General features: G+C 45.7%; 1 protein-coding gene across 10 annotated transcripts in view; it reads left to right on the top strand.

The window, feature by feature from the left end:
- The window catches only part of OFD1 (OFD1 centriole and centriolar satellite protein), a 45,937-nt gene extending 18,288 nt beyond the window's left edge, over positions 1 to 27,649 (top strand). For 7 of the 10 annotated variants that reach the window (XM_082717003.1, XM_082717005.1, XM_082717007.1 and 4 more), the window contains 18 exons: positions 709 to 816; positions 2,560 to 2,696; positions 3,015 to 3,188; positions 5,406 to 5,512; positions 7,253 to 7,372; positions 9,177 to 9,250; positions 10,256 to 10,347; positions 10,753 to 10,942; positions 11,867 to 11,997; positions 12,739 to 12,850; positions 14,307 to 14,912; positions 15,409 to 15,532; positions 19,594 to 19,694; positions 20,692 to 20,802; positions 23,518 to 23,675; positions 25,989 to 26,135; positions 27,153 to 27,220; positions 27,509 to 27,649. In XM_082717003.1, coding sequence (XP_082573129.1) covers positions 709 to 816; positions 2,560 to 2,696; positions 3,015 to 3,188; positions 5,406 to 5,512; positions 7,253 to 7,372; positions 9,177 to 9,250; positions 10,256 to 10,347; positions 10,753 to 10,942; positions 11,867 to 11,997; positions 12,739 to 12,850; positions 14,307 to 14,912; positions 15,409 to 15,532; positions 19,594 to 19,694; positions 20,692 to 20,802; positions 23,518 to 23,675; positions 25,989 to 26,135; positions 27,153 to 27,220; positions 27,509 to 27,551 — 2,603 coding nt within the window. In that variant the 3' untranslated portion in view covers positions 27,552 to 27,649. The remainder of the gene's footprint in view (positions 1 to 708; positions 817 to 2,559; positions 2,697 to 3,014; positions 3,189 to 5,405; positions 5,513 to 7,252; positions 7,373 to 9,176; positions 9,251 to 10,255; positions 10,348 to 10,752; positions 10,943 to 11,866; positions 11,998 to 12,738; positions 12,851 to 14,306; positions 14,913 to 15,408; positions 15,533 to 19,593; positions 19,695 to 20,691; positions 20,803 to 23,517; positions 23,676 to 25,988; positions 26,136 to 27,152; positions 27,221 to 27,508) is intronic. The other 3 variants (XM_082717009.1, XM_082717010.1, XM_082717008.1) reach the window with 1 other exon arrangement.
- Positions 27,650 to 27,878: the final 229 nt, after the last annotated feature.

Raw genomic sequence — 27,878 nt, 5'->3', positions numbered from 1 at the left:
TTTAATCTCAGCAATCTTACTGGGAAAATGCAGTCTCTTTGTTGTAATTTATTACAGCAAATAAATTGCATTTATTTATAATTTTGTTCACATTTGATAGTTAAACATATTTTTGTGTAAACTTTGTCCATGTCTTGTTCCATTTTTCCATTTGTTCTTACTGGTTGTAAGAGCAGTTTGATACTATGAAAATTAGTCCTCTGTTTCCATATTATTACCGCAGATGTTTTTTTCCAGTGTATCACTTGTCTTTTGACTTTATTTCATGCTGTATAGGTTTCTGATTTTTACGTTGTTAGACTGATATTTATCCTTATTGTTTCGAGGTTTTGTGCCATGTTCGCAAAGGCCTTTCCTTAGAAATCATTCTTAAAAGATACAGAATGGAGAAAAGGATAATTTTTAAAATTTTTTTCTTTTTTTTTTTAGGATTTTATTTATTTATTTGACAGACAGAAATCACAAGTAGGCAGGGAGAGAGAGATGGGAAAGTAGGCTCCCCACTGAGCAGAGCTCCCAATGCGGGGCTCAACCCCAGGACTCCGGGATCATGACCTGAGCCGAAGGCAGAGGCTTACCCCACTGAAGCCACCCAGGCGCCCCAAGGATAATGTTTTAAAACCAAGATTATATAAACAGTGACTGAGCAATGGTTAAATGAAAGAAATTGGTGCCGTGAAACTATATTATACGCTTTATTTCTTTTAGGTTTTCTCATGCAATTTTTAAGAGAATTGGCAGAATATCATCAGTCCAAAGCGAGCCGTGATATGGAAACGCAGACAAATTCAACATTTCCTAGCAAAGACTCTCTTGGTAACTGTAGCCTTCTTTCAGAATTTTAATTGTTCTGTTTTCTCTTCAAATGACAGCGACTTGATTTACTGTATTATGAGAGCTTGTTCCTTGACCGGGAGGGATGCAACCCACAGGTGGTGGGGGGGTGCCTCGTTTCCTCTGGCATCACTGTGGGAAGGGACCCGAACTTCTCTCCAGTACTGCTCCCTCCTCTTGCGACTGCTAAGGCTATACCTACCACGTCTCAAGGGGACTCCAAAGGCTCATGTTTCTCCTTGTGTGTTGCATTCAACCTCTCTTAACTGGCAGGTTCTTCCCTGTGTCTCATCTAACTTAATTTTATAGCCACTACCTGGACGACTTGCAGTGTAGAAAACTAGAGAAGTTACTGGTGTATCACTTTAGTTTATAGTTAAGGAAATGGGGGTCCACAGAGGAAGAGCAGCTTGGAAGCAAGTCTGGGGCAGAACTGATATTAGAGTCCAGGTTTTCTGAAATTATGTGATTAATCGATTTCTTGGCCCTTCCCGAGTCTTAAGGAGTAATAGTGCTTTTAACCTATAAGAAGATAAGCCTATAATCTGTAAAAGTTACACTGTATAACGAGGCCTTTAATTAATTTTGTCATAGCTTTTATTCCATTGGGAACATGGTATGTGCTTATTCTAGAGCAGTGCTGTCCAATAATATGAGCCACATGTTTAATTTTTAATGGCCTAGTAGCCATAGTAAAGAAAAAACAAAAAACCCACAGGTGACTTTGTTTTAATATATTTTATTTAACTCAGTATGACCAAAATATTCCAACATGTAATCAATATTAAAAAAAACGAATGAGATTAGTTTAGATAAAATTTCTTATGTTCAGTCCTTAAAATCTGGTGCGTCTTTTACACTTAGAGCACCTGTCAGTTCAGATGGTCGCATTTTGTCTACTCAGTGGCCTCATGCGCCTTAGAGAGTTCTGAATTGAACAGTAACTATTACAGAGCATTTGGAAAATACAGAAAGGACAACGGAAAATATGTCTAAAATTCTCTAAAGAGACGAACACTGCTGGTACCTCTGCCAGCCTTTTACCCTGCATATCTTCTTTGGTGGGTGTTGGTGGTGGTCCTCTAGGTCGAGGTTTGCATGTGGCTCACACTGATCCGCAGTTGGTTTGAGGGCTCTGGGTACTGGAGATGGCAGGAGACTGCGGGACAGTCCGTGGGCCTGGTCTTAGTCCCCGTTAGGCCACCACATAGTTGCTTAGTCCTCTAGGACTCCCTTAAACTGTAGGGGGCACTTTCCTTTCCTAGAAAGGAGAGGAGTTGAAGTACATGATCTTTGGTTATTTTAAGGTCAGTGTTTTGAACGTTTGAGTCACACCTTTAACCAGAGTCCACTGAAAGTGCTCTCTGCCTTGGCACTTAGGGACTGAAAAGAGAAACCAGTGTTTTCTGGCTTATACTGTACGCTTTGCTTCCTTCGCCCCTGACATTTGAGGATGAACAATTTCCAACACACAGAAAGGTGGAAACAGTTGGATGCTGAACACTCGTGTACTTGATTCTCCCAGTAAATTTGTGTGATACTTGCTTAAGCCCTTGTCTGTCCCATCCGTTAATCCGTCTTAATTTTTTGATGTTTCAGAGTCAGTGGCAGAGATCCCTGCACTTCCCCCTAAGTATACTCTTCGCTTTTGAACAGAGCTCTAGCCTCGTGCTCACCTGGCCGCATCTCTCTATCCTAACTTCCCATGTTGTTGTTTTTTAATAGTGAAAAAGCTTCAGCTCATTGATGATCAGTTTGCTGATGCTTACCCTCGGTGTCCCAAGTTAGAATCTTTAGAACTAAAGTTAAATGCATATAAGAGAGAAATAGAACAGCAGCTTCGGGAAGAAATGTGTCAAAAGGTAAGTTGTATCTTGTTGCTCTTAGCAAGGGTGATACTGGTGCTTGTCTTTTAATGTCTTAGTCTTAGGTATAAGGGAAAAAATGTGGTGTCTTTACTAATAAATGTGATAAACTATTGCACATATGATTCTATCTAATTAATGTCATTTTTTGGTGCTTTTTGAATGAACGCTACAGGTACAGTGAATGAGAGGAAACTAAAGAGTTAAACTGAATGTATTTAAGTGCAGCATTCGTGTTAACTCTAACCATCAAGAGAGAAGTTATTTCTTTAGCATAGTTATTGGTATTTACAGTTATTTGTAATCAATTGGCAGTTTAAGTATTTTAAAGATACGGAAATAGCAAAAGTTAAAATGGAAGAGAAAAGAAAGGCTGAGAAGGAATTAGCTGAGTTCCGGAACGAACTGGAGCGAGCTTGTCAAGCAAAATCTGAAGTCCTCATTTCTCGGGAAAAGATGGCCCTTGAGAGAATTCAAAAGCACCAAGAGGTAACATTTTAAAATTATTTACTGGGTGTCTGTTTCCTGCAGCTCTTAGTAGAGGGGCTCGAGGTCCGAGACTGGGATGAGTTGGGCAGACAGGACAGAGCCCTACGAGAGTGCTAGGGATGGGGCTCAAGGGCACAAGTAGAAGGATCGGCCTATAAGCGATATGCGGACTTCATTCCTCCGAAATTGCTGGAAGGAAAGAACAGTGAGTGCGAACATCCATGTGGGGATTGTGAGAAACTCGGACTGAATAAGCTTCGTCCTCTTGGGCAGGTTTGAGGGTTGGGGGGCAGCTTCCAGAAGAGGATCAGTTGCGGAACGGCTGTGTGGGGGGAGAGGCAGAGCAACGCCCCAAAGCAGACAGGACGACCGGCGCCGTGTTGAGGGCTCAGCTGTGACGGTAGCCTGCGCCTGGTACCGACCAGACCGGGCGCTTGTGGGCGAGTGTCCTGTTCCCGTTCTTGGGAGGCCTTTAAGGTCAGCTAGGGTAGAAAGAGGCCCTTGTGGAGTGGAGCTTTATAGAGCTAAAGTGACTTGGCTTGACAAAGGCAGCCTGTTTAATTAAAGATTTTGGGGTTCAGTGGGGGTGGTGAAGGAAGCCAGTGGGGAAGCTATAAACCCAGGGAAGAGGGGAGGGCCCAACCTCAAGGACTAGGTCTGGGGCTACCGACAGGAGGACGGATAAGTGTGGGTGCGCCAAGAGGTTAGGGTTTCAGGCCGACTGGCAACAACACGCTGTGTGCTGCCATTGGGTTAAAGCCCGGGGTCCCCAGAGTGGCGGAGTCCAGGCCTGCAGAAGTCAGCCAGGTGGCTGTTTGATCTTCTCTTGCGGAAAGTGATGGCACGGGAGGTGGAAAGGTTATGGCGTGCAGGAGGCATGGGTCCATTCTTCTAGGAAGGTCCAGTTCCTTTCGCGAGGGGCTGTCTTTGACCTGCCGGGATTGGGACCACTGTTGCCTGTGTCCGGCCGCAGCTGCTGCTGTCCAGAGCTCTGGATCGGGCTTTGCGGTCACACCCAGTCAGTTCATGCTGACCACACCCCAGTATGATTTTGTTTACTGTATCTGGTGATTGGGCTCCTCCAAAAAGAAATGTGGGCGGCACCGGCTGTCTTTGAGATGATTGGATTATGTTTAGATAAATAAGGGCATCCTCAAGTCAGTCTGACCGGTCCGCTCCCAGACCAGAATGTTCATTTAGTTAACTGATGCTCTGAGGGCTCTGGACGGGAGGGCCCTCCTCACGCACAGCATTGTGTCTTTCTTCCACCACCCGGAATGCCCTTCTCCTTCTGTCTCTGATGAAACGTTCTTGGCCTTCAAAATCCAGCTGGAATGTGACACCTTCCCTGGTCTGCTGACCCATTCGGCTGCCGCGCCGGCCTGGGTCTTTCTGTAGTTCAGTTATAACATCCTCACGGCATCATCTGATTATTTCTCTCTCCCCGACTAAACTGTGAATTCTGGAAAGATGGGACCCGTATCTCTGCGTCTTTCTCTGGCCAGCTCCAAGAGTGCTGTTTGACATGGGCTAGGTATTCTGTGAAGCCTTTTGCTCAGTGAACGCACAAATGGAAGTGAGGCCCATTCCTTCAGCTTTTGCTACTGCTGAGTCAGCTTAGGAACGGGAACTCTCTGACAGCAACAGAACCAGGAGCATTCTAGTCTTCTGGAACTTTATTGCTGAATATACATTTTGTCATTCCTTTCCTTGCTGAAGCACTTACCAAATTTTTTTATTTTTTTTAAGATTTTATTTATTTATTTGACAGAGAAATCACAAGTAGATGGAGAGGCAGACAGAGAGAGAGAGAGAGAGAGGGAAGCAGGCTCCCCGCTGAGCAGAGAGCCCGACGCGGGACTCGATCCCAGGACTCTGAGATCATGACCTGAGCTGAAGGCAGCGGCCCAACCCACTGAGCCACCCAGGCACCCAGCACTTACCAAATTTTAAGTGTCTGAGAGATACTATGTAGAATAAATAGACGAGGGATGTTAGGAATACAGGCTAATGGAGTTTCACAGTCATTGAAGGAGGGAACACATGTTTGGGTGAGGAATTAGGAAAAGCGTACCTCCAGTCGGAGCCTCTTGAAAGGGAAATTGTGGCACTAAATGTCTGGAGTTTGTTCTCCGGAATTTAGGAAACAGGATGTTAGTTCAGATCTGTTTTATTTTCTTTAGCTTGCTTACTGAAAATTAACGCTTTCTTACACAGATGGAAACCAGAGAAATTTATGCTCAGAGGCAGCTTCTACTAAAAGATATAGATTTGCTAAGAGGCAGAGAAGCAGAGCTGAAGCAGCGAATGGAAGCTTTTGAATTGTGAGTAACGGGCATTTGTTTTGCATATTCAGAATGAATGAGATTTTAAAGAACTAAATAGGTGTCTTAATAGTCTGATGCTAATTGCCAAGTTTTTGGATGTAAAAGTGACAACACCTGGTTTTAAAAGGCACAAGAGAAACAAAGACTAGGGTTTCATTGATGAAATATTAGACATTGGGGGAAAGCAGAATGAGGCGCCATCATCGGGCTACAGTAAGACCAGACACATAATTTGAAGAACTTAATGATGCTTTGACAAATCCCACCTTTCTCACTTACGGGCCGTCATTCAGCTCTCAGAGTTGCACGCGCACATAGCAGCTGAACTCTAGACACCCAGACCTTCCACCTTTACCTGCTCTGCTGCCAAAAAAAAAAACATATATATATATATGGTAGCGCTGAGTCTTGAGTTGTCCTGGGTGAAACTGTTTCTTTAAACTGTTTCTCCTGGTGTCATGTTACTTTTCTAAGTGCTCATGGATGTATCAGCCTTCAGATTTTACCTGAGATTAATACCAGGCTCACCAGTCTGTAGTTGGTGGAATGAGCTCTCTACCCCATTTGGGATCTTGACATTCATAGATACTCCAGGAGTCCAATTTTATTTAAGTTTGTTTCCATCTTCTTTAATGTTTTTTCATTCTCGTAGGCTCTGTTCATTTGATTTCTTCTCTCTGCCTTTCTTACTCTCCTTTTCGTGGTATGGAAGTGGCACATGGATAATGAGAGAGAAAAGTAAAGGGACAAAATGTGTGCAGATTATTGGTTACATAATCATGATTATATTGTCATTTCCTTACCTCCACCTCCCCAACTCCTCCCGTCTAAGCCTGTTAAACTAAAGTGATTTAATGCGCCTTTGCCTTCCAGATTAGCCAGCAGAGGGAGCGCTAACACAAAGGATTTATCCTTTGCTTGGAACAGGCGGTGTTCATAGGTCTCACTGTGGTTTGGTTCTAAGTACCTGTGAATTCCTGGCTCCAGAGTTGGTTTTGTGGGTGATGGGGCGGGGTGGGGGTCTCACCATGAGAAGCACTCCGTTCTCCGGATTTGGAGGTTCTGAAGCACCCATCTATTGTTTGCTCTTTCTTTTGGCATTCTTCGACATTCAGTTGATGGATTATTAAATGCCAAAAACGAATCTTCTATCTATAATTCTTATGGGCTCATCAATTAAGTCTCACAGTTAGAAATAACATTCTAGAAGAAATAAGCATTTAAGTACACTAGAGTTTGGGTTGTAGCTTTGTGACTAAAAACATCACTCTTTCATCCCTAAATTGATGATGGCCATCGATTCGCTGGAACCTCTTTTTGAGTGTGCTAAGAGACCACTTTGATCTTACTACATTCACCCTCCCCATAGGCAGGAGCCACTGGATAATTCATTCCATCTGCTAGTTGATGAACTAGCAAAGTCAGTTTATTAAGTAGATGGAGGAACTAAAACCCAGGTGGTTTTTTTCCCCCCTAAATTTGTTACTTCAGATTTTGTGATCTAGTTGATGAACTGGAAAAGTCAGTTTATTAAGTAGATGGAGGAACTAAAACCCAGGTGGTTTTTTTTCCCTCTAAATTTGTTACTTCAGATATTGTGATCTAGTTGATGAACTGGAAAAGTCAGTTTATTAAGTAGATGGAGGAACTAAAACACAGGTGGTTTTTTCCCCCTGAATTTGTTACTTCAGATATTGTGATTTTCTTATTTGCTTTCTCTGTTTTTGCTAATTTCAGGGCTCAGAGGCTGGAAGAGGAAAAAAATAAAGGCATAGCTGACGCACTTAGGAAGAAGGAGCTGGATATAAAGGGCATTGAGGAGAGCTATGACCAGAAGCTCAAGAATGAACTTCTCAAGTAATTGCTGGGCACTGCTAAAGGAATCCTGTGTTCCATTAAGTTGCTAGAAACATAGCAACACTGATGAAATAGATAAGATGGACAGATTATGGCAACATTTGGGGTTTAAAAAAATACACGTTTTCATTGCTAGTCACGCCTTTCCCATGAATGTTTAAGATGGGTTTAGAAAGGTACAGAGAATGGCATCCTCTGCTCATTCTTACTCGTAGCTTCTCTGACACTGACTGAAGGCTTATGCTTTGCTTTAGTTTTTAGGGCACATTAGGATTTGCTCGGTTTTCACAGCTGAGCAGCTGCAAAGTCAGAAGTACGATCACTTTCCATTCTCGCCTCACGCCGGCACGAAGATGGGGATAGGCCACGATTTCTCCCGTGGCCTTCTTCCTGGTTACAGTGTTTGTCACTGAACATGTGCCTGGTATTCCTTCAAGGTTCTGCCAAGTCCGAATCCAGAAAAAGGGTTAGCTCTGTGAAGGACAACACAGCATGGAAGAGGAGAAGATGGACAGATGTAGTCCCTGGGGCTTTCCCGTAGCCTGCGGTGTGTTCCGGTGAAGAGTGTCTTTGTGCAAAGTCATAAAGCCCGGATGGTGGCTTTCCCGACCGTGTGGCACGGCAGCTGGCGCGCACTGAGTGCTCTCTTAGTACTGACTAAGTGCGTGTGGACTGAAGCGGTGGCTCCGCTCAGCTTCTCTGGCCGTGTCTTAGTCATTGGCCTCTTTAGAATTTTTGAGAGAGAGAGAATGAGAGAGGGAGGGAACAAGCAGATTCACGGCTGAGCAGGGAGCCCGATGTCGGGCTCCATCCCAGGACCCGAGATCACAACCTAAGCTGCAGGCAGATGCTTAACTGACTGAACCACGTAGGCGCCCCCGACTGGCCTCACCTTATTGCCTTGTCCATAACTTGTCCTGGGTATTCCACCCCGGAGTACCCACAAAGGTCTCTGGAGGTTATTCTTTAAAAGAATTCTGTTAAAAAAGAAAAGTAGCACCTTTTCATGTATCACTTTTGAAATGATGAGTCTCATCTGTGTATTACGTCTGCTCCTCTGACATACCAGCGAACACTGAAGTACATCTAGTTGTTACACACATTTTTCTTTCCTTATTCCTCACAGTTTGCTAGCTTTGCCCAACCATGGATAGAGTGAACTCTTTGGTATCACTTGTTAGGCTTTGGGTGTCCTCAGATGACTTTCGCAGGTGTTGAAGTTGGGAGAATATCACAGGATTGCTTCTCCTTCCTTTCTCTGGCCTCTGAACCAGAAAGTCAGCTGGTAATGGCTCGTGGAGGTGGCTGAAGCCGCATGAGCTGCGCCTTGGGTATCGCTAATTCGGGTCTAATGCTGGTGGCAGTTGGCTCTCAGTACCGTGCTCCTCCTTGAAGGGCAAAAGTGCATATCTTAGAGGGGGGAGAAAGGATAGTGGAATTGGATGACAAGTGACTGACTTGGTTATCATTTGGGATCTAGAGTGTCATGCACACTGTAAGTTGACCTTAATTTATTGCCTCGTGTCAGTCGAGACCAACTGAGAAATAATTGCTCTCAGTAACCTCACAACAACATCGGGACCCTTGATTTTTGTGTGATTGAATTTTGGGACCTGATTAACAGGATCGCAGCCGGGTTTTATGGACCTTCTATGTTCAGATCCCTGGCTTTTGTCTTGAGAGAGCCTGAGGTTTACCTGTTTTCACCTTGGGGTCCCCGGTGCCATAGATAAGCTCATGTGTTGACGGCAGTCTGTCCAGGAACGCGACCAGGAGCTCATTTTTGGTTTTTTTTAATTGGCAGGTATCAACTTGAACTAAAGGATGACTATATCACCAGAACTAACAGGCTGATTGAAGAGGAAAGGAAGAATAAAGGTGACTCTGGGGGCAAGCTGTATTTTTCAGCACTGATACAGGCTGTTAGCTTTCCTAATTGGGCCTCTTCTGTATCCTAAAAAAGACAGAGCTAACACATTCTTGTCACTACAAAAGTTACCTGTTTTTTTGTTATCTTAATTTCACAAAATAAAAAAGTACTCTCACTACATTTTTGTGAACCTTAGTGTTTAACCTTCTGTATATTCACAAAGGTCAGTGATTTGTCAGTAGGATTTTATCCAACTTGATTTCAGCGTATTTTGGTAAATGTGATTGTTAAGAAGGTGGCAGCCGCTTACTGACATCCCTTCAATACCACTCTTTTTTTTTTTTTTTTTTTAAAGATTTTATTTATTTATCAGAGAGAGAGAGGGGGAGTGAGCGAGCACAGGCAGACAGAATGGCAGGTAGAGGCAGAGGGAGAAGCAGGCTCCCTGCTGAGCAAGGAGCCCGATGTGGGACTCGATCCCAGGACGCTAGGATCATGTCCTGAGCCAAAGGCAGCTGCTTAACCAACAGAGCCACCCAGGTGTCCCTTCAATACCACTCTTAACCATGAAAGAGACTTTATTTCTTCCTAAGGAAAATTTTGACTTCCCTGTCCCTGTGACCTAGTTTCTTATTTCTTTTACTTCTAGTGTATTTTTCTGTTTCGTGATATTTTCACGTGATCAATAACCTCTTAAACTCTTGTAGACATTAGCCCGAAACTAGGAAAGCTGGATAATTTTCAGTCTTTGAGATATTTTGCATTTTAATATATGTGTAGCGGGAGGGCGTTTGCCACATACTTGACAGCTGCAGTTAACATCCCATCACCTGTTGTGTAACAGGGCTTATTTCGTGCTTGCCTGCTGATTTTTTTTTTTTGGCCCTGATGTCTGCTTATTTAGATAATGAAATAGTAGTCATTAGAGCTGATCTATGGGCCATAAATTATTAAATGATCTTATATTCACTAGGAAAACATGATGATGTTAATTGGTTGGCTCTTTCTTTCAGAAAAAGCTATCCATTTGCAAGAGGAGCTCACGGCTATTCATTCAAAAAAGGAAGAACTTAATCATTCAGTAAATCGTGTCAAAGAGCTTGAGGTAATTGTTAAGCTTGTGGTTTTGAAACAGACATTAAGACAATGTATGGAACTTCAATTTTAGTCATACGTAATTTATCTTCATTTATCCTCTTGATGTGTTTGGACTGTTTATTCCGTGGTTGAGCCCTTAGTTGCATCCGGAAAATGGGGTAATGATCAGAAGCGCTAGCTTTGCAGGACAGGGTTGTACACGGTAGCAGCTGGATGAACTTGCCCTGGCCCGGCGCTAGGGCAAAAGATGACTTGTACTGCGGGAGCTGGGGTCTCCTCGTGGAGAACCAGACTTCTGTCAAGGAACCTTCATTCAGTCGTGACGCCCAGCTCTGGGCGGCCCGCCAGCTTTCGCGGAGGCAACCCTGTAAAGTCACCGTTCAGGTACCGGTTTTTCTGTTTCAATTTGCAGCTTGAGTTAGAGTCTGTCCGAGCCCGGTCTTCGGCAGTAACCAAGCAGAACCATCTGCTGAATGAAAAGGTGAAAGAGATGAGTGACTATGCGCTCCTGAAAGAAGGGAAACTGGAGCTTCAGGCACAAAATAAATTACTTAAACAACAACTGGAAGAGACTAGAAGTGAAAACATGCGTCTCCTAAACCGTAGGTCTTTTTTTCTAATTGGCATGGCTTTGTAATTGCTATTAGCTTGGTATTCTGAAAGCGCTTTGTCCTGTCAGGGAAGCTTCAATTGGGAAGATGTTATAAAATTAAGATTCTCCAATCGGAGTTAGTTTTTGCTTGCTGCTATGTAGTCGTGGCACTAAGACAAAAAAGGGCCCCGGCTCCCCTTGTCCGCTGAACCGGCCAGTGGGGACGCGATCAAGCGCTTGGAAGGAGGGAAGAGCGAGGTTGAGGTGACTGTGATCCCTTCTCCATCTCCTCCTTGCGGAGTAGCCCTGGGCTGGCCCTGGGTCTCAGCAAAGTGAGGTTCCTGACGCTTCACCAGCGCCCTGTGCCTGCTCGCTCTGTCCAGCTCCGGGAGTGCCTCCCTCCTCGACCCTCCAGGCCTGAGGACTAGTAACCGCGTGGCTGCAGTCCAGCCCAGGAAACTGCGCCACCCTTTGTGACCACCCTGTGTAAGTGTCTCTTTATTAGAGGGTCTCTGATGGCCCGTACTGGGAACACCATCTGCTTGCTTTCTGGACCCTGAGTGCCTCTAACAGAGGCACAGGTTGGATTGGACCTAGGGGCTGTCACTGGCAGGCTTTGACAGAGCATGCTTTCTGTGCCTCTATGCATAGTAGAGGAGCGAGGTGGTCATTCATGTTCATTTGAGGATTTGAAGGAGTTCTTATACTGGGAGTAGAACTCTGAAGAGTGGTAGAGTTTGCAGTTATGTGCATTAAATTCTTTTGTTCTGAAATTGGTGATTCGGGATTGCTCTTAGACCATCTAGTAAAACTAATGTGAACTGTGTGCATATAAAGAAGGAGCAAAACTGTCTTAAAGCCTCCTTAGCTGCTTTTGTGAAGGGAAATGAGAAAACTTCAGGTGGGTGATGACCAAGCTTTTTTACCTTCATAGGTATAGCTCAGCCATCTCCCGAGCTGGTGGTTTTTCAGAAAGAACTAAAGAAAGCAGAAGACGTTATCGCATTTGAGCATAAGGAGTTCGAAAGCCACAAGCAGGCTTTGCAGAAACAGCTGCAGAGTGAAGTGAGTATTGCTCTGGGCTCATCTGGGTGTCAGGGTGGTGCACTTTGTGGGTGTGTAAACTCAGTGTGGGTCACACCAGCATAAATCAGATCTACTTTAACATAAGAAATTCCCCCCAGGGCGCCTGGGTGGCTCAGTGGGTTAAGCTGCTGCCTTCGGCTCAGGTCATGATCTCAGGGTCCTGGGATCGAGTCCCGCATCGGGCTCTCTGCTCAGCAGGGAGCCTGCTTCCTCCTCTCTCTCTCTGCCTGCCTCTCTGCCTACTTGTAATCTCTCTCTGTCAAATAAATAAATAAATCTTTAAAAAAAAAAAAAAAAGAAAAAAAAAAAAAAGAAATTCCCCCCATATGCTAATCATTCCGCCAGTGTTCTTTCTCATCTGAGAAAATTCTTGAGTGATTGTGACATTATATTCATAATAGTGATACAATCAAGAGGAAAGTAAACTCCCCTACACACGTGGTTTTCCAAGTCGTGATGGTGCCCATTGTTCAAAGTATCCCTTGATCCTCACCCCGCGACTTAATACTGTCTGTCTCCTGTCCTGGAGTAGCTGCTGTGTGAGATGAGTAAAGAAGGAGCTAGAAGACTTGTTACTGTGTTCTGTGGTTTCATAGGTATAAACCTGCTCAGATTTGGCAAAAAAGAGAAAGAATAAGCCAGAGGAGAGAATTGGTCCTTTTGAAATAAGCTGTGATTTGTCTTAATGTTCATTTCTTTTCCTTCCCTAAATCTTTTCAGATCGAACATTCTGCACAGCTGAAGGCCCAGATACTTGATTATGACGACTCCGTAAAGAGGTTAACTATACAGGTTGCCGATTTGAAATTGCAACTGAAGCAAACCCAGACAGGTCAAAGACATTTTTAACATGTGTGTGTGTGTCTTTGTGTGTGTAAAGCTTCTGATGTTTGTGAAAATGTAATGATGATGACTCAGTGAATTTTTAGTAATTCTCCTAGCACGGGAAGAGGGAAGAGTTATAGAAATATGTGTCAGCTGAGAAGTAAAACTTCTATTTCAGGACTAGCAACCAGGTCCTCCGCTATAGCGACCTGCTTCGGGTCCCCGTTGTGAAGTCTGTTCTCTGACCCTGGGCTCACTCCCTTGAACTTCCTTGGGCCTCAGTGTCCTCACTGTGTAGTTGGGCTGGGAGTGGCGCTGGGCCGTGTGGACGGAGATGAAGCGAGATGGGTGGCAGTATGGGGCTTGGGACACATGACACGGAGGGGATGGCTGCTGCTGTCGTTTTCTTACTCCATTTTCACTGCTGTGCGTGACGTCCGCCCCTTCCTACTTCGTAACAGGGACGCCGAAGCTTCCGCACCTTCTTTCGCTGCTTGCAGGCACAAAGCAGGTTCCTCCGTGCTCCCGGTGGGCATGCTTTCTCGCTTCTTTGTTCCGAAACCCCCTCTGTCCCATTCACACTCTGTCCTGGTTAGGCCCTTGTTCCCTTCTCCCCACACAGATTTTCCCTTTACTCATTTCTACTCTTGCCTGCTCTTCACTGTCTCTCCATAATTCTGTTTGCTGCACTGTCCGCAGCTGGAATTCTGGTGACCTCATATCAGGAAAAATACTTCAAGAAGGTAGAACTTTTTGAATACCCGCATTGCACATTGTGAGCCTCTGTCTGGCGGCATCCTCACGGAGGCGTTGCAGGAGAGGTAGTGGTCCGGAGTGCCGGCTTTGCTCTGGGCAGTGCCAGCGGCTCTCCGCCTTGCTCACTGGGGGAGCCAGCCTCAGTAGTCTCTGCCCTCCATCCGTAAAATGGGAGCAGTGAGCGTTCTTAGCCCGCAGCGTTGTTGTGACTGCATGTCCTCCTTCCCTTATCGGAAACTCAGGCCATGGGCTCTGGCTTATGGATTTTGCCATGGCCCTGGGGGTTCTGCACAGCGTCCTGCAGTGAAACACAGTAATTACTTTGTAATCAAATGGATGAACATTCATGCTAGGTGGAATAAGTGAAGATCGTAAATGTGTTTATGTTGGTTCAGGTCAAGCTTTTCAACCAAATCAGTTGGGCTTTGCCACCAAATAAATTAGGAATATATTTTCAGTTTTCATAGCTCTTTTAGATTTCACAATTGTGTGTAATGGATTGTGAAGTAATATCATGTGTAATGAAAGGTACATATAATCTTTTGATAAGTGTTAATAATTACCATCATGACTGCACCTTCAGAAACTAATGTGGAAGCTTGTCCTTAATACCGCCTTTCGTTTTTGAAAAATCATGATTTCGATCTATTTTAACTCTCCTTTGCCTTTTCCTGTCATTTCTTACGTGGTCTTCTTGGAATCCGCAGCGCTCGAGAACGAAGTGTACCGCAGGCCCACGCCATCTCTGATCGAGCAGTCCGTCAGCAGACTACTGAGTGGCAAGACGGCGGTGCCTTGTGATGCGGATGTAGATGGGGATTTCTTAAAAAATCCTCTCCACCAAGAAAGGCCGGTGGTGGTTATACCAAGGATCATAAGTTATCCAAATGGAAGCGCAGAGAGCAGTTCCCGCGATTCTGACCTTGAGTTTGTAGCCAATACCAAGGCCAGGATGAAAGAGCTAGAGCAAGAGACCGAACGTTTGGAGAAAGCTTTCCAAAATTACCATCGAAGAGTTAGTCAACTCCCTGCTAAAAGCCCGTTAGCAGCCAAGAGCCCAGCACCCCTGCACTTGCTAGGAACACTCCAGAGCATCGATTCGAGTTCATCCCAAAGACGCGCTTGTGCCGAGGACAGAGTTGTCTCTGAGCAGCCTCTGGTGGGCAGCCCCGAAGAGGACAAGAGCAGCACCTCGGAGGCGTGGGCGGGCAGCAAGGCCTCACGGCCACGCAGGGGCACCGCCTCCAGACGCCTCTCCTCCACTCCTGTTCCCAAAGCAAAAAGAAGCCTCGATGGTGAAATGTATCTGGAAGGTGAGCGGCTGCCAGGAGGGTTGCAGGAAGCTCTGGGTTTGTTCTGGTCCTTGGATGGCCTCTTACCCAAGTCCAGAGTGCAGCCTGCCTGAGATGGCAGGAAAGAGCAGGAGGCGAGACCAGGGTCGCCTGAGCCCCAACACTGCTGTCCTCTCTCTTGACCTGCCTTTCCTGGTTAACAGGGGCATTTCCTTTAAGGTGCGGGGTTGCTGTGCGCAGTGGTGGGATAGTGTCCTTTTCTAGCAATTTCCTGGGCACGCAGACATGTGCAGAGCGACAGTGGCTTTCCCTTCACCGCTGGTTAGTTGGGTACATTTTATTATTCCTACTGTAGTTCCATTTAGGGGCTTGAATTGTTAGCTTGGTGAGATCACTTATGTCCTACACAGCTATTTACAAGGGTAGTAGAACTCATTGTCAGAGTAATAGAACCGTTTGGAGACCATGTTGCTGTCTTCTCCTTGCAATTCTTAAAGTCAAGCCTTCTGCCCCTTAGGTCTGGGCCGATCCCATACGGCTGACCCCAGTCCTTGTCCCGACAAAACGCCCCGGCCTTCATCTGCTGAGTCCAGGCACAGCGCTGCCCTGCACCCGCGGCCCAGCCCTCCAGAGCAGGCCAGGTAATACCGACTTCCGCTGGACCTCAGCTGAGTCTGCTGAGCTGCTCGGGGTCTCACCTTGGACTCCCTGGGCTTTTCGGTGGCAGGATAGAATCGGTAGTCAGGTTGTAAGATGATGTGTGATCTTTGAGAGCAATCTAAATTACCTGGGCCGGGGGTGGGGGAGGAGCATTGTTTTTAGTAAAGAAGTAATTTCTATTTGTTTGCTAAACTTGGCATGTAGGATCTACACTCTGCTATAAGTAAACAGCTTCGTACTTCAGAATGGACCCAGTTGGGTGCCTGGGTGGCTCAGCTGGTTGAGCGACGGCCTTTGGCTCAGGTCATGATCCCAGATTTCCAGGATCGAGTCCTGCATCGGGCTCCCAGCTCCTTGGGGAGTCTGCTTCTCCCTCTGACCTTCTCCTCTCTCATGCTCTGTCTTACTGTCGCTCTCTCAAATAAATAAAATCTTTAAAAAAAAAAACAAAACCTGGTTAACAGAGATAAAACAAATGGACCAAATCTGTGGAAACAAATACAGTTTAAACTTAAAACAATTTCACACATCACTAAAAAGTCATATAAAAATATTTTGGCATTTAAATATAAACAAACAAGGTTCCAGTCTTTTTTTGTACTTGCGCACAGTTGACAATGTTACATTCATTTCAGGTAGAAAGTGTAGTGAGGGGACTCGTCATGTTACGCTCTGTTCCCCACAGTTAGGAGCTCAGCCTGTCACTGTACAACACTGTTGCACGGCCCTTGACCGTATTCCCTGTGCTATGCCTTCTGTTTCCATGGCTTGTTCGTTTCATACATGGAAACCTGTACCTCCCCCTCCCCTTCACCCATTTTGCTCATCCCCCTGCCCCCTTCCCTCTGGCAACCATCACTTTGTTTTGTATTTATAGGTCTGATTCTGCTTTTTCTTTGTTTATTCATGTTTTAAAAGATTTTATTTATTCATTGTAGGGAGAGTGCACGTGAGTGGTGGGGGGGCAGAGGGAGAGAGACTCTTAGGCAAACTCTACGCTGAGCGTGGAGCCCAATGTAGGGCTCCGTCTCACAACTGTGAGATCGTGGCCTGCGCGGAAATCAAGAGTTGGGTGCTTACTTAACTGACTGAGCCAGCCAGCGGCCTCTGTTTGTTTGTTTTTCAGACTCTACATGTAAGTGAAATTACATGGTATTTGTCTGTCTCAGTCTGATTTATGTCGCTTAGCCTAATACTCTCAGGTCTATCCATGTGTTGTTGCAAGTAGCAAAAAATCTCATCCTTTTTTATGGCTGAGTAATACCCCATTAGGTATAGCTATGTATGCACCACATTTTCTTTACCATTCATCAGTTGTGGACACTTGGGTTGCTTCCATATCTTGGCTGTTTTAAATAATGCTACTGTCAACATAAGGGTACATGTATCTTTTGAGATTAGTGTGTTCCTTTTCTTTGCATGAATACCCAGTAGTGAAATTACTGGATCATATGGTATTTCTGTTTTTAATTTTTTTTAAAGATTTTATTTATTTATTTGACAGAGAGAGAGCACAAGTAGGCAGAGAGGCAGGCAGGGAGAGAGGGAGAAGCAGGTTCCCGTATGAGCAGAGAGCCCGATGCGGGGCTCTATCCCAGGACCCTGAGACCATGACCTGAGCTGAAGGCAGGGGCTTAACCCATTGAGCCACCCAGGTGCCTTGTTTGTAATTTTTTGAGGAACCTTCATACTGTCCACAGTGGCTGCACCAGTTTGCATTCCCACCAGCAGTGCATGAAGGTTCCTTCTCCACATCATCACCGACACCGGCTGCTTCTTGTCCTTCTGGTTATAGCCATTCTGACCTGTGTCAGGTGATACCTCATTGTGGCTTTAATTTGCCTTTCCCTGATGAGTGATGTTGAGCCTCTTTCCACATGTCTGTTGGCTTTCTGTAGGTCTTCTCTGGGAAAACATCTGTTCAGGTTCTCTGGCCATATTCCTCAGTTTATTTGTGTTATTGGTGTTGAGTTGTGTAAGTTCTTCACATATTTTAGATATTAGCCTCTTCTGGGATATATCATTTACAAAAATCTCCCATTCAGTAGGTTGTCTTTTTGTTTTATGATGCTTTCTGTTTGCTGTCCAAAAGCTGTTTATTTGTTGTAGTCTCAACAGTTTAATTTTGTTTTGTTTCTCTTTGTGTCAGGAGACCTGTCTAGGAAAATGTTGCTAAGACTGATGTCAGAGACATTAGTGCCTGTGCTCTCCTCTAGGATTTCTATGGGTTCACGTCTCCCATTTAGGTCTTTAACCCTTTGAGTTGATTTGTGTGTGTGGTGTAAGGAAGTGGTCTGGTTCCGTTGTTTTGCATGTAGCTGTCCAGTTGTCCCAAGACCATTTGTTGGAGAGACTGTCCTTTCCCCACTGTGTATTCTTACCTCCTTTGTTGTTAATTGACTGTATTAGTGTGGGTTTCTTTCTGGGCTCTCTGTTCTGTTCCCATTGATCTATGTGTCTGGTTTTGTGCCAGTACCATACTGTTGTGATTATTACAGCTTTGTAGTATATCTTGAAATCTGGGCTTGTGCTACCTCCTGCTTTGTTTTTCCTCGAGATTGCTTTGGCTGTTTGGGGATCTTTTGTGGTCCCGTACACATTTTAGTATTACTATTTGTTCTGGCTCTGATTGCACTGAATTTGTCAATTGCTTTGGGTAGCAGGGACATTTTAACATTATTATTTCTTCCAATCCGTGAGCATGGAATATCTTGCCATTTGTGTCATCTTCAATTTCTTCCATCAGTGTTTTACAGCTTTCAGAGTACAGGTCTTTCAGCTCCTTAGTTAATTTTTTTTTTTTAAAGATTTATTTATTTATTTATTTATTTGACAGACCAAGATCACAAGTAGGCAGAGAGGTAGGCAGAGGCAGGGAGGGGGATGGAACCAGGGAGCCCGATGTGGGGCTCCATCCCAGGACCTTGAGATCATGACCTGAGTCGAAGGCAGAGGCTTTAACCCGCTGAGCCACCCCAGGTACCCCTCCTTAGTTAAGTTTATTTCTAGGTGTTATTTTTTGGTGCAATTGTAAATGAAATTGATTTCTTAATTTCTCTTTCTGCTACTTTGTTATTATTATGTGGAAATGCAGCCCATTTCTGGGTATGAATTTTCTAGCCGTGACTTCCCTGAATCCATGCATTTTAATAGTTTTTCGGTGGAGTCTTTAGGATTTTTTATGTTTAGAATCATGTCATCTGCAGATGGTGGCAGTTTGGTTCTTTCTTTCCAATATGGATGCCTCGTATTTCTTGTCCGATGGCTGTGGCTAGGACTTTCAGTACTGTGTTGAATAAAAGTGGCAAGAGTAGACATCTTGTCTCGTTCCTGATCACATAAGGTTCCAGTTTGTAGATCATTGAAATAAATTCCAGGCAGTGGGTCCTGGGGTGCGATTGGTGAAGCAGGAGGGCAGTGGGTGTGTTGAGGAGCTGAGCAGTGGGTTGCCCAGTCTGGGATTTGAGTCATACGGAGGTGCCTGGTCCCCATGGCTGGAGACGCTGGATCCTTAATTCTGGGCTCCGATCTGGGCTTCTGTGTATGGACTCCCGTTACACTGTGCAAAGTTGAAAACGGTCACATGTGCCTGTTAAAATCCTAATGCCTGTAATGGTGTTCTATATCATTCTTTGTTGTAATAAAGCCAGGAAGAAAGCTGAGTTAGGGCCCTTTGACACACGTGGGCTTGTAGTATAACCTCTTCAGCTGATCTGTGCTGAGGGTGTGCAGAATCTGGGTTTCTCAAAAATGCTTTCTCGTTCTTGAGAAAGTTAACCCGTCATAGGAGCACTGTGGTAATGGTGGTAGTGCCTGTCTCACGGCATGTGGTGGCCGTGAAGGGTCACCAAGCCAGCAGCTTAGAGGGACGCCTGGTGCGCAGAAGGTTTCCCCGGCGGCCTAGCTCTTATTCTCCGAGAGCCCAGGAACAACTGCTTTCCGAAAGCATTTTCTCGAGTCCCAAAGGGTTTTCATTGCCCTGTGCTCTTGGGTTTTACATTCCTACGACTTGACGCTCTTGACTTTTATTCTTCCATTCTAGTCTTTGTCAAAGACGAGTGGAGCTTCAAGACAAAAGTGAATTTTCAAATCCGGCCAACCTACCTCGGAAGGACAAGGAGGAATTTGAATCCTCTTTCGAATGTAAGTTCTAATATGAGTACTGGTTTTTATAAGCTCAAAATGGAGAAAGCTTAATTTTGGTGAAACATACTCATTGTCATGAAGAGCAGAGCAGTTACAGATTATGACATTTTTGTTTTGTGATAAAACCACAAATACAGATATCTTGCCCCATCTTTACATCACGAAGATTTTCAGGGCTCTGCATTCTGAGTTCCATTAAGCATTTCAGGGTAGCTCACAATGTCAGAGTTGGAGCTGAGCCTGTAAGTGAATCCTTAACTCAGTTTACCGAGTTTGGGATTGCCTCAGATTTAAAGTGATTTTTACGAATTCTTTTTTCCCTTCTATGGAACATGAGTATGCCGTTACTTTTATTGGTCCCATTGACTGCCTAAGATTTAGAAAGCCCGTTTTTAAAATTCAAGAATGGAGGTAAAATAATATAAGCTTGCGAGTCTGGAATTGGTATCCTGGCTGTGACCATGCCCCAGAGCCCAGTGCGGAAGGGTAAGTGGGACAGAGCCGTAGCACGGCTCATGCCCGCGGTTCTTTCCAGCTTGGCAGTCTTTATATTTCTGCGTAACCTGCCATTTTGCTTCATGGTCTCATGGCCAGTGTGCAAGTATCCGGTTTTGAACATTTAAATGATAAGGCTTAGTAAGCTTTTCAAAATCCTTGTGACCAAGTTTGTTAAATCACTGATCTCAAGTAGAATTCAAGTGATTTATCCACAAGCCAGGTGAATTCTTTCCCTTGGTAGATTTTACTATTAGGGAACCAATGAGATTTTATAAAGGAATCTAATTCTTGAAGCAGGACAACACTGGGAGAAGTGAGTACCATGGTCAGGCGGCTCCAATGCAGACTTCTAGAGTTCTCTAGGCAAAGAGCTGGCCCTGTTGCTTGGGCCAAAACTGGAGCGCTTCACCGTGAGTTCTCCCTACACTGCGCTATGCTCCCTTCTCCTGCCGTCTCTGTGGAGGACTCACGGGGCGCTTGTTTGCACCTCGTTTAGATGCAGGGAGCGCAGCGAGGCAGTTTGAAGCGGATGGTCTCCATCCCGCCGGCGACATGCCTCACAGGGATGCCGCCGCGGCCGCCGAACCTGTGTCCTGTCACTCCCTGAGTAAGTTTTCCTCTGTTTTAACGAACAAAGTAGATTAACGAATTCGTAGTGCTGAATCTTACTGTTTTCTCTTCCACTGTGCCTTAAGAAAGTAGGACAAGCAAAACCTTGATATATTTCAGTCTGCAGAAAAGCTGGTGACGTGGCAGGGAAACTGGCCATGAGGTTTGTCTTGCCAGACCCACCCCCTGTCTTTCCTCATGCCCCTTCCAGCTGACCTACTCCCTCCCCAGCGTGGAGGAAAGGTGTAGTGGGGAGCCTGGGGCTTTGCTTCCAGGGCTCAGCCAACCGCCAGGTCCTTTTCTCCTTGGACCGAAGTGTTGAAGCTTCAAAGTTGAAAGGAAATGCCTCAAGTAAAACTGGCTACTGGTCCTTTCCAAACACGGGGAGATCATCCTCCCTAAAACCTCCGCAGAGCCTGTTACAACCAGTTTCTTGGTTTGAGACACGGCGGGGAAGGTGAGCAGTCGCTGACGGAGGCAGGAGACTTGGAAAGGGTTGATTTTTGCCAGTTCCAGAGTAACTGATGCCAGAGATTCATTCAGCCTTTTCTCTCCTGCGAAGTTTCCTCATGGCTGGGCAGACAGCGGTGTACCAGCCCAGGCCCCTGCTTCCTGGAGCTTCTAGTAGGAGAGTCGGGCAGTCGTCAGGCCATCGAGGACCTCCTGTGGGATAGATACCGATAGGGACTGTGGCACCGAATGCAGGTCTGATGGGCAGGCGTTTGGCCAAGATCTGAGTGAGGAGGGAAGAAAAGGGCATAGAGTAAGGGAAAGCAGCTGAGCAGACAGGTGTCCGGTTTCTGACACACAGCATAGAGGATAGTAAATGGCTTTTTAAATGACTGTTAAGTAGTGTGGTTATGTTGCAGTCATTGAGAAAGTCTCTTACATTGTTGTTTGACTTCTTTATCTGGAGTGCATAGGGAGACGCAAAGGCCCCAGGCTCAATACCTTTGTGCCAGTGGGACTGCTTCTTTTCTTTGTTCTTAAGGTCCAGGGTGGTTTCATTGAGCCTGGGCAGCTACAAAGTGCACCTCCCAGGGAAGAAGCAGCCCTTTGCATCTGTTTAAATTAGCTCGCAAACAGCACTCTCATTCTGGGGTTGCTGCTCCGTGTGAGAGCCTGGCCCATCGGGGAGTAACCCTTGCCCCCCAGCAGGCAGGAGGCTGCGTCACTGCTTAGGGAAGTGGTGGGCACCTCCTCCGCTCTTAGAATTTCATGACCAGGATTAAGAGAGTTCTGTTGTTCTGTCCTATTAGTAAAGCTAACTTTTTGCTAGTGACTTAGGACAGGGCATGGCCGTGAGGTTTGAAGTCCCATGGTGAACCTGTGCGCTTGCCGTTGCTTAGCATTGCTGGGGAAGGTTGAGGTTAGAGGCCAGGGCTGGAGGACGTCAGCACAGTCATCCGTGGACTTGAGGTTGAATTCAGCATGTGAGGCATGGGGGCCTGTGTTGCAAGCTGAGGGAACAAACGATGAAAATACGGTCCTTGGCCGGAAGGAACACACGTAGAGAAGATCGATGCCTGTGCGTTGGGACAAGGCAGGTACAAAGTACGCGTGCGTATGGTGCTGGGGGAGCCAGGTGCGACTTTAGGAGTAAGGAGGACCTCACCCAGGAGGTGGCTTCTAAGTGGGGGCTTGTGTAGCAGGTAAGGTTGTGGGGGAGGGAGGGAGCACCTCGGCTAAGGAGGCCGTGAATGAAAGCAAGGGCGTGGCATGAGGCCAGCGCGGCTGTGCTCAGCGGACAGTGGGCGTGCGGCTCCGTGGATGGCAGGTCTTGAACGGGAAGGTTACGGTGATAGAGGAAGTCTGGAAAGAAGAAGGCAGAGTGTCAGCCTGAACCGCTATGGGTTTGGACTCCCCCAGAGCAGAGAGTGTGCGGAGCAGACCCAGGAAGTGACCCGCGCTCACAGTGGTGAAGGTGGGTTGCCTGCAGGCAGAGGGACCAGCGTCATGGAGAGCACCTACTAGGTGGTGGCAGCGCCCCGCAGTGCAGCAGGAGGAAGGGCCTGTGAGCCCTGCTGGCCGAGTGGACATAGCACGGGAAAAGCGTGATGAAGGAGGCGTGCTCTGTGATCAAGGGTGGTTCCGGAACCCTCCGCAGGAATGAGGAGTCCAAAAAGGAAGCCAGGGCTGTGGGATCTCCAAGTGTTGATGGCGGGAAGCCTGTTAGAAGCCAGGGCGTGAGGAAACAGAGAGGTCGGGCCTGGAGAAGGAGGTGTGGGAAGGGTCGGGGATCAGCCTGGAGGAGGTGGCAGTGAGCTGGCTCTGGCGGGGGCGTGGGTAGAGCGGCAGGAGAGATGGGATGCCGGCGCGGGGGCGAGGGGAGAGCTGGGGAGGTGCTGGGAGGAGAAGAGGGGCTAACGGCTAACTCGGAGTCCTGTAGCTGGGGGCAGGCTCCTAACCAGAGGCACGGCTTGCCTTGGGAAGAGTGGAAGTGAGTAAGGAGCATAAGGAGCTGTGACTGGGGGGGCGTGGGAGGCGGTTAGGGTCCTCATCTGAAGGGTGGGCGGTCTTCGTCTTAGCAAAGTAAAAGGCAGGTGCGGGGCTAGGAGTGGGTTTGGGCGCTTGAAGATGGAGCAGGCCAGGAGTCCATGAGAAACCACGCAGAGTTTTCCTGAGCCTTGGCAAGGGCCCCTGCAAAGCAGCCGTGTGTATAGTTGAAAAATCCGATGCCCGAAACTACGTACCCTTTTTTCTGTCCCGTTAGGCGTGGATCAGAAACAAATGGGAGAACAGAAGGAAGAAGAAAAAATGTGGGAAGAGCACATGAGAGAACGCAGGCAGAGAGAAGAGAGAAGGCAGAGTGGGCGGCAGGAAGCTTTAGGAAGGGAACGAAGAGAACTAGAGAAGCTGGATCAAGAGCGGGTAATGCTAAGTGCACACAAATTCTCTGTGCGGCTTTTCCTCCGGTGGGCCTCCTGTAAGTACTTTGCTCCCAGGGACACGAGTCCTTCATGTGTCCTGAAGTCTTAAGAGTGACAGCTAACTTTGGTTTGGGATTTCTTCTACCTTACATTATTACAGTGTTACTGACTACGTTCCCTACGCAGTGCTCCAGATTGCTGTGACTTACGCTTTCTGTGACTGGAAGTTTGTACCTCTTAATCCCCTTTATCTATTTCCCCCACCCCCTACCCCCCTCCTCCCTGGCAACCACCAGTTTGTTGTCTGTATTTGAGTTTGGGTGTTTTGGGTTTGTTGTTTCTTTGTTCATTTGTTTTGTTCTCTAGATTCCACGCATAAGTGAAATCACATGGTCTTTGTCTGTGTCTGACTTATTTCACTCAGCGTAATAGTCTCTGGGTCCCTTGTGTTGTCACAGATGGCAAGACCCCATCCTTTTCCTTTCTGTGGCTGAGCACTGGTTCATCGCGTGCACAACCCCTCTCCACCCACACCCCCATGCGCGGACACTGGGCTGCTTCCCTCTCTTGGCCGTTGTGTCTAATGCTGCAGTAGACATCGGGGTGCGTGTGTCTTTTCAGATGACTGTTTTCGTTTTCTTTGGGTAAATATTCAGTAGTGGAATTACTGGATCATAGGGTAATTCTGTTTTCAGTATTATGAGGAACCTCCATACTGTTTCCGCAGCGGCTGCACCCATTTGCGTGCCCACCAGCAGGGCAACACAAGAGTTCCTCTTTTCTCCACACCCTCACCAACAGTTGCTGTCGATTGTTTCTTTGGCTATAGCCGTTCTGACAGGTGAGGTGAGAGCTCACTGTGGGTTTGGATTTCCATTTCCCTGGTGATGATGTTGGGCATCTCTTCGTGTGTCAGTTGGCCATCTGGATGTCGTTTTTGGAGAAACGTCTATTCAGGCCCTCTGCCCGCTTTTTAATTGGATCGTTTAGGTTTTTTGGTGCTGTGTAAGTTTTTTATATATTTTGGGTATTAACCCCTCATTGCATATGTCGTTTGCAAATATCTTCTCCCATTCAGTTTGTTTGTTTTTGTTCTGTTGATGGTTTCCTTCACTGTGCTGAAGCTTTTTATCTTGATGTGGTGCCAGTAGGTTTTTGTTTGTGTTTGGTTTTTGTTGTTGTTGTTTGGGGGGGGGGTCCTTTGCTTTTGTTGCCCTTGCCTCAGAAGACATATCTAGAAAGATGTTGCTAAGGCCAATGTCAGAGAAGTTACTGCTGGTGCTCTCTTGTAGGATTTCTGTGGTTTCGGGTTGCACATTTAGGTCTTTCATCCATTTTGAGCTTATTTTTGTTTAAGGAAGTAGCCCGGTTTTCCCAGCATCACTTACTGAAGACACTGTCTTTTCCCTGTTACATATTCTTACCTCCTTTGTTGTAGTCAGTTGACCATATAAGCATGGGTGTACTTCTGGGCTCTCTATTCTTAGGGATCTGTTTTTGTGCCTGTACCATACTGTTTGGATTACTATAGCTTTGGTAGTATATCTTGAAATCTGGCATTGTGATACCTCCAGCTTTGTTCTTTTTCAAGATTGCTTTGGCTATTTGGATCTTTTGAGGTTCCATACAAATTTAAGTTATTACTAAATTTAATATTAAAAGCCCGCGGTAGGCATCCCGGTCTTCTTTGCTCAAGAGCACTGAGAAAGCCTGTGTGTAACATAGACCTTAGGAGTTCAGCAGCAATGGGGAGCTTTTGCAAGCTCATTCTTAAGCATTCTCATCTGGTCCTGGAAACAAGCTGTAAAGAAGGTGGGCTTGGCTTTGCTCTAGGTCTTCCCTTTTTAAATGGGTTTTAAAGAAGACATTCAACGTCAGCTAGCTGGAACTAGGGTAACCCAGCGGAGGTGACTGCTGGTCAGCAGTGGCTTTCAGGGGCATCCCTGCTCTCCTCCTTCCTCTGGTTCTCTTCTGGCCTTCTCGGTCCTGCTTCTGGTCCCAGGCACATGGGTTACTCTGGCCACTTCATATACCTGCTGAGTCTTACCAGAATTGATCTTCCCTATGGATGTTCCTTGGACTCCTGGTTCTTCTGGCGTAAAGCATAGGACACTTGAGGCGAATTAATGCCTTCCTTCATTGAGATGACCTGTTTGCCCCCCTTTGATAGCAGTGACTTCAACTAAAAAAACAGTTCTTTGGCATGCAGGTTGTACTTACAGGACCAAGATTATATTACTGTGTCCTTTTAAACACTTATAGGTTGTTTTAATGTTTTTATGTATTTCCTGTGTTGGCACCTGTAATTCCACAGAGGATGATTGAAGAGTCCTTGAAGATTGAAATGGAAAAAGAAATCAGTGTTGAGGAAATGAAAGGCCAGTCCGTTTGTGGTGAAAATCCTTTGGAGAAATACCTGAAAATTATTCAGCAGGATCAAGACCAGGAGACGGCAGAAAAGGTGCTAATGCTGTGGACCGGCCTTCTGTGATGGGGGCTGCCAAGATGCTTTGGTTTGTTCCAAAACTGTACGACCCAGATCTGCCTTCTCCATTGGAGCCAGAAAGGTGGAAGCGTAGAAAATCCACAGTTCAGATAGAGCCCTGAGTCTTTTTGATACATGAGACTCTTGACAAAATTTCCTTGCTTTGCTTGGGTGAAGATTGGCATATTTTATAAAAGTTTAGGATGTCTGTCGTTTTAAGAACAAGAACACAATGAAGGTCTGTTCGTGAACAATGGATGCCTGAGGACTGTCCGAAGCCCTGGTGTTTTACTTCTGTCTCACCGTGGGTGTCGAGAATGGGCACCAGATGGGGTTTTGTTTTTTTTTTTAATTTTTTATTTTTTATAAACATATATTTTTATCCCCAGGGGTACAGGTCTGTGAATCACCAGGTTTACACACTTCACAGCACTCACCAAAGCACATACCCTCCCCAATGTCCATAATCCCACCCCCTTCTCCCAAACCCCCTCCCCCCAGCAACCCTCAGTTTGTTTTGTGAGATTAAGAGTCACTTATGGTTTGTTTCCCTCCCAATCCCATCTTGTTTCATTAATTCTTCTCGTACCCACTTAAGCCCAGATGGGGTTTTTTTGATGTGCTTGCTGAATTTCATGTTTAAAAGTCACCTCTTTCTTTTTTTTTTTTTTTTTTTTAAAGATTTTATTTATTTATTTGACAGAGAGAGATTACAAGTAGGCAGAGAGGCAGGCAGAGAGAGAGAGAGGAGGAAGCAGGCTCCCCGCTGAGCAGAGAGCCTAATGTGGGACTCGATCCCAGGACCCTGAGATCATGACCTGAGCCGAAGGCAGCGGCTTAACCCACTGAGCCACCCAGGCGCCCCTAAAAGTCACCTCTTTCTTAGACTTTTGAATTGCATCTATTTCTCAGATTAGTCCTGAGAGAAATCAGAGTGTTGAATAAGATTGATACATAAGTAATTTCATAATTCTTTTTCCCTCTTTGTGTCAGAGTTCAAAGAGAGTTGGCAGAGAAGCCTCGGAAGTGGACACGCTGCCTTCCAGCGACAAAGACGAAAGGTATGGTTTCCTCAGTGCGGTGTTCCTACACAAACAATCACGTTGCCGGTGTGTCGGCCAAGGGGAACGTTCAGATACTTGAGTCTCCCTGTGAGAAATTAGTGAAACAGTCAAAATTAAGGACTTCAAAAAGATAAATCTGTTTTATTTTTTAATTTTTGAAATTGCTTCTGAGAGAACTTTTAAACGAGGATGGAAACCCTACAAAGAATGTGAACATTTTAAGGATCCCTGAATAAACTTGACAATTTAATAAATTAAAATTGTTTTTATCTTTCCCTAATTTAGTTTCACGGGCTTTTCTCACGAAGAAACAGATGACTTTTGGTAACCATGTTTGCTGTCCAGCATCTTACCCATATAACTAAAGGCCTATGAATTCTTTGTAACAAGACAAAATTTTCAATAAAAATTGTATGTGTAATCCTATATGATTTTGTTTTTCATAATTTTGTTTGGTTTCATGGTATATAAACCAGAAATCATCTAGTCAAGTAACACCTCTTTAGAATTTTTCCTTTCAGGCTTTGCATGACCCTAGAATGGGTTTTTTTTTCCTCCCCATTTTTGTCATAGGTTATATTTATTTGAAAACCTCTTGGTCAAGTTCCAGGCCTATATTTTGGAAGTTTCAGCTGCGTTCCTTTCCTCTTCAGAG

This window comes from Mustela nivalis (genome assembly GCF_964662115.1).
Source record: "Mustela nivalis genome assembly, chromosome: X".
Lineage (NCBI taxonomy): Eukaryota > Metazoa > Chordata > Mammalia > Carnivora > Mustelidae > Mustela > Mustela nivalis.
The sequence above is the reverse complement of the archived record's forward strand: the minus strand, read 5'-3'. Positions and strand labels throughout refer to the sequence as shown.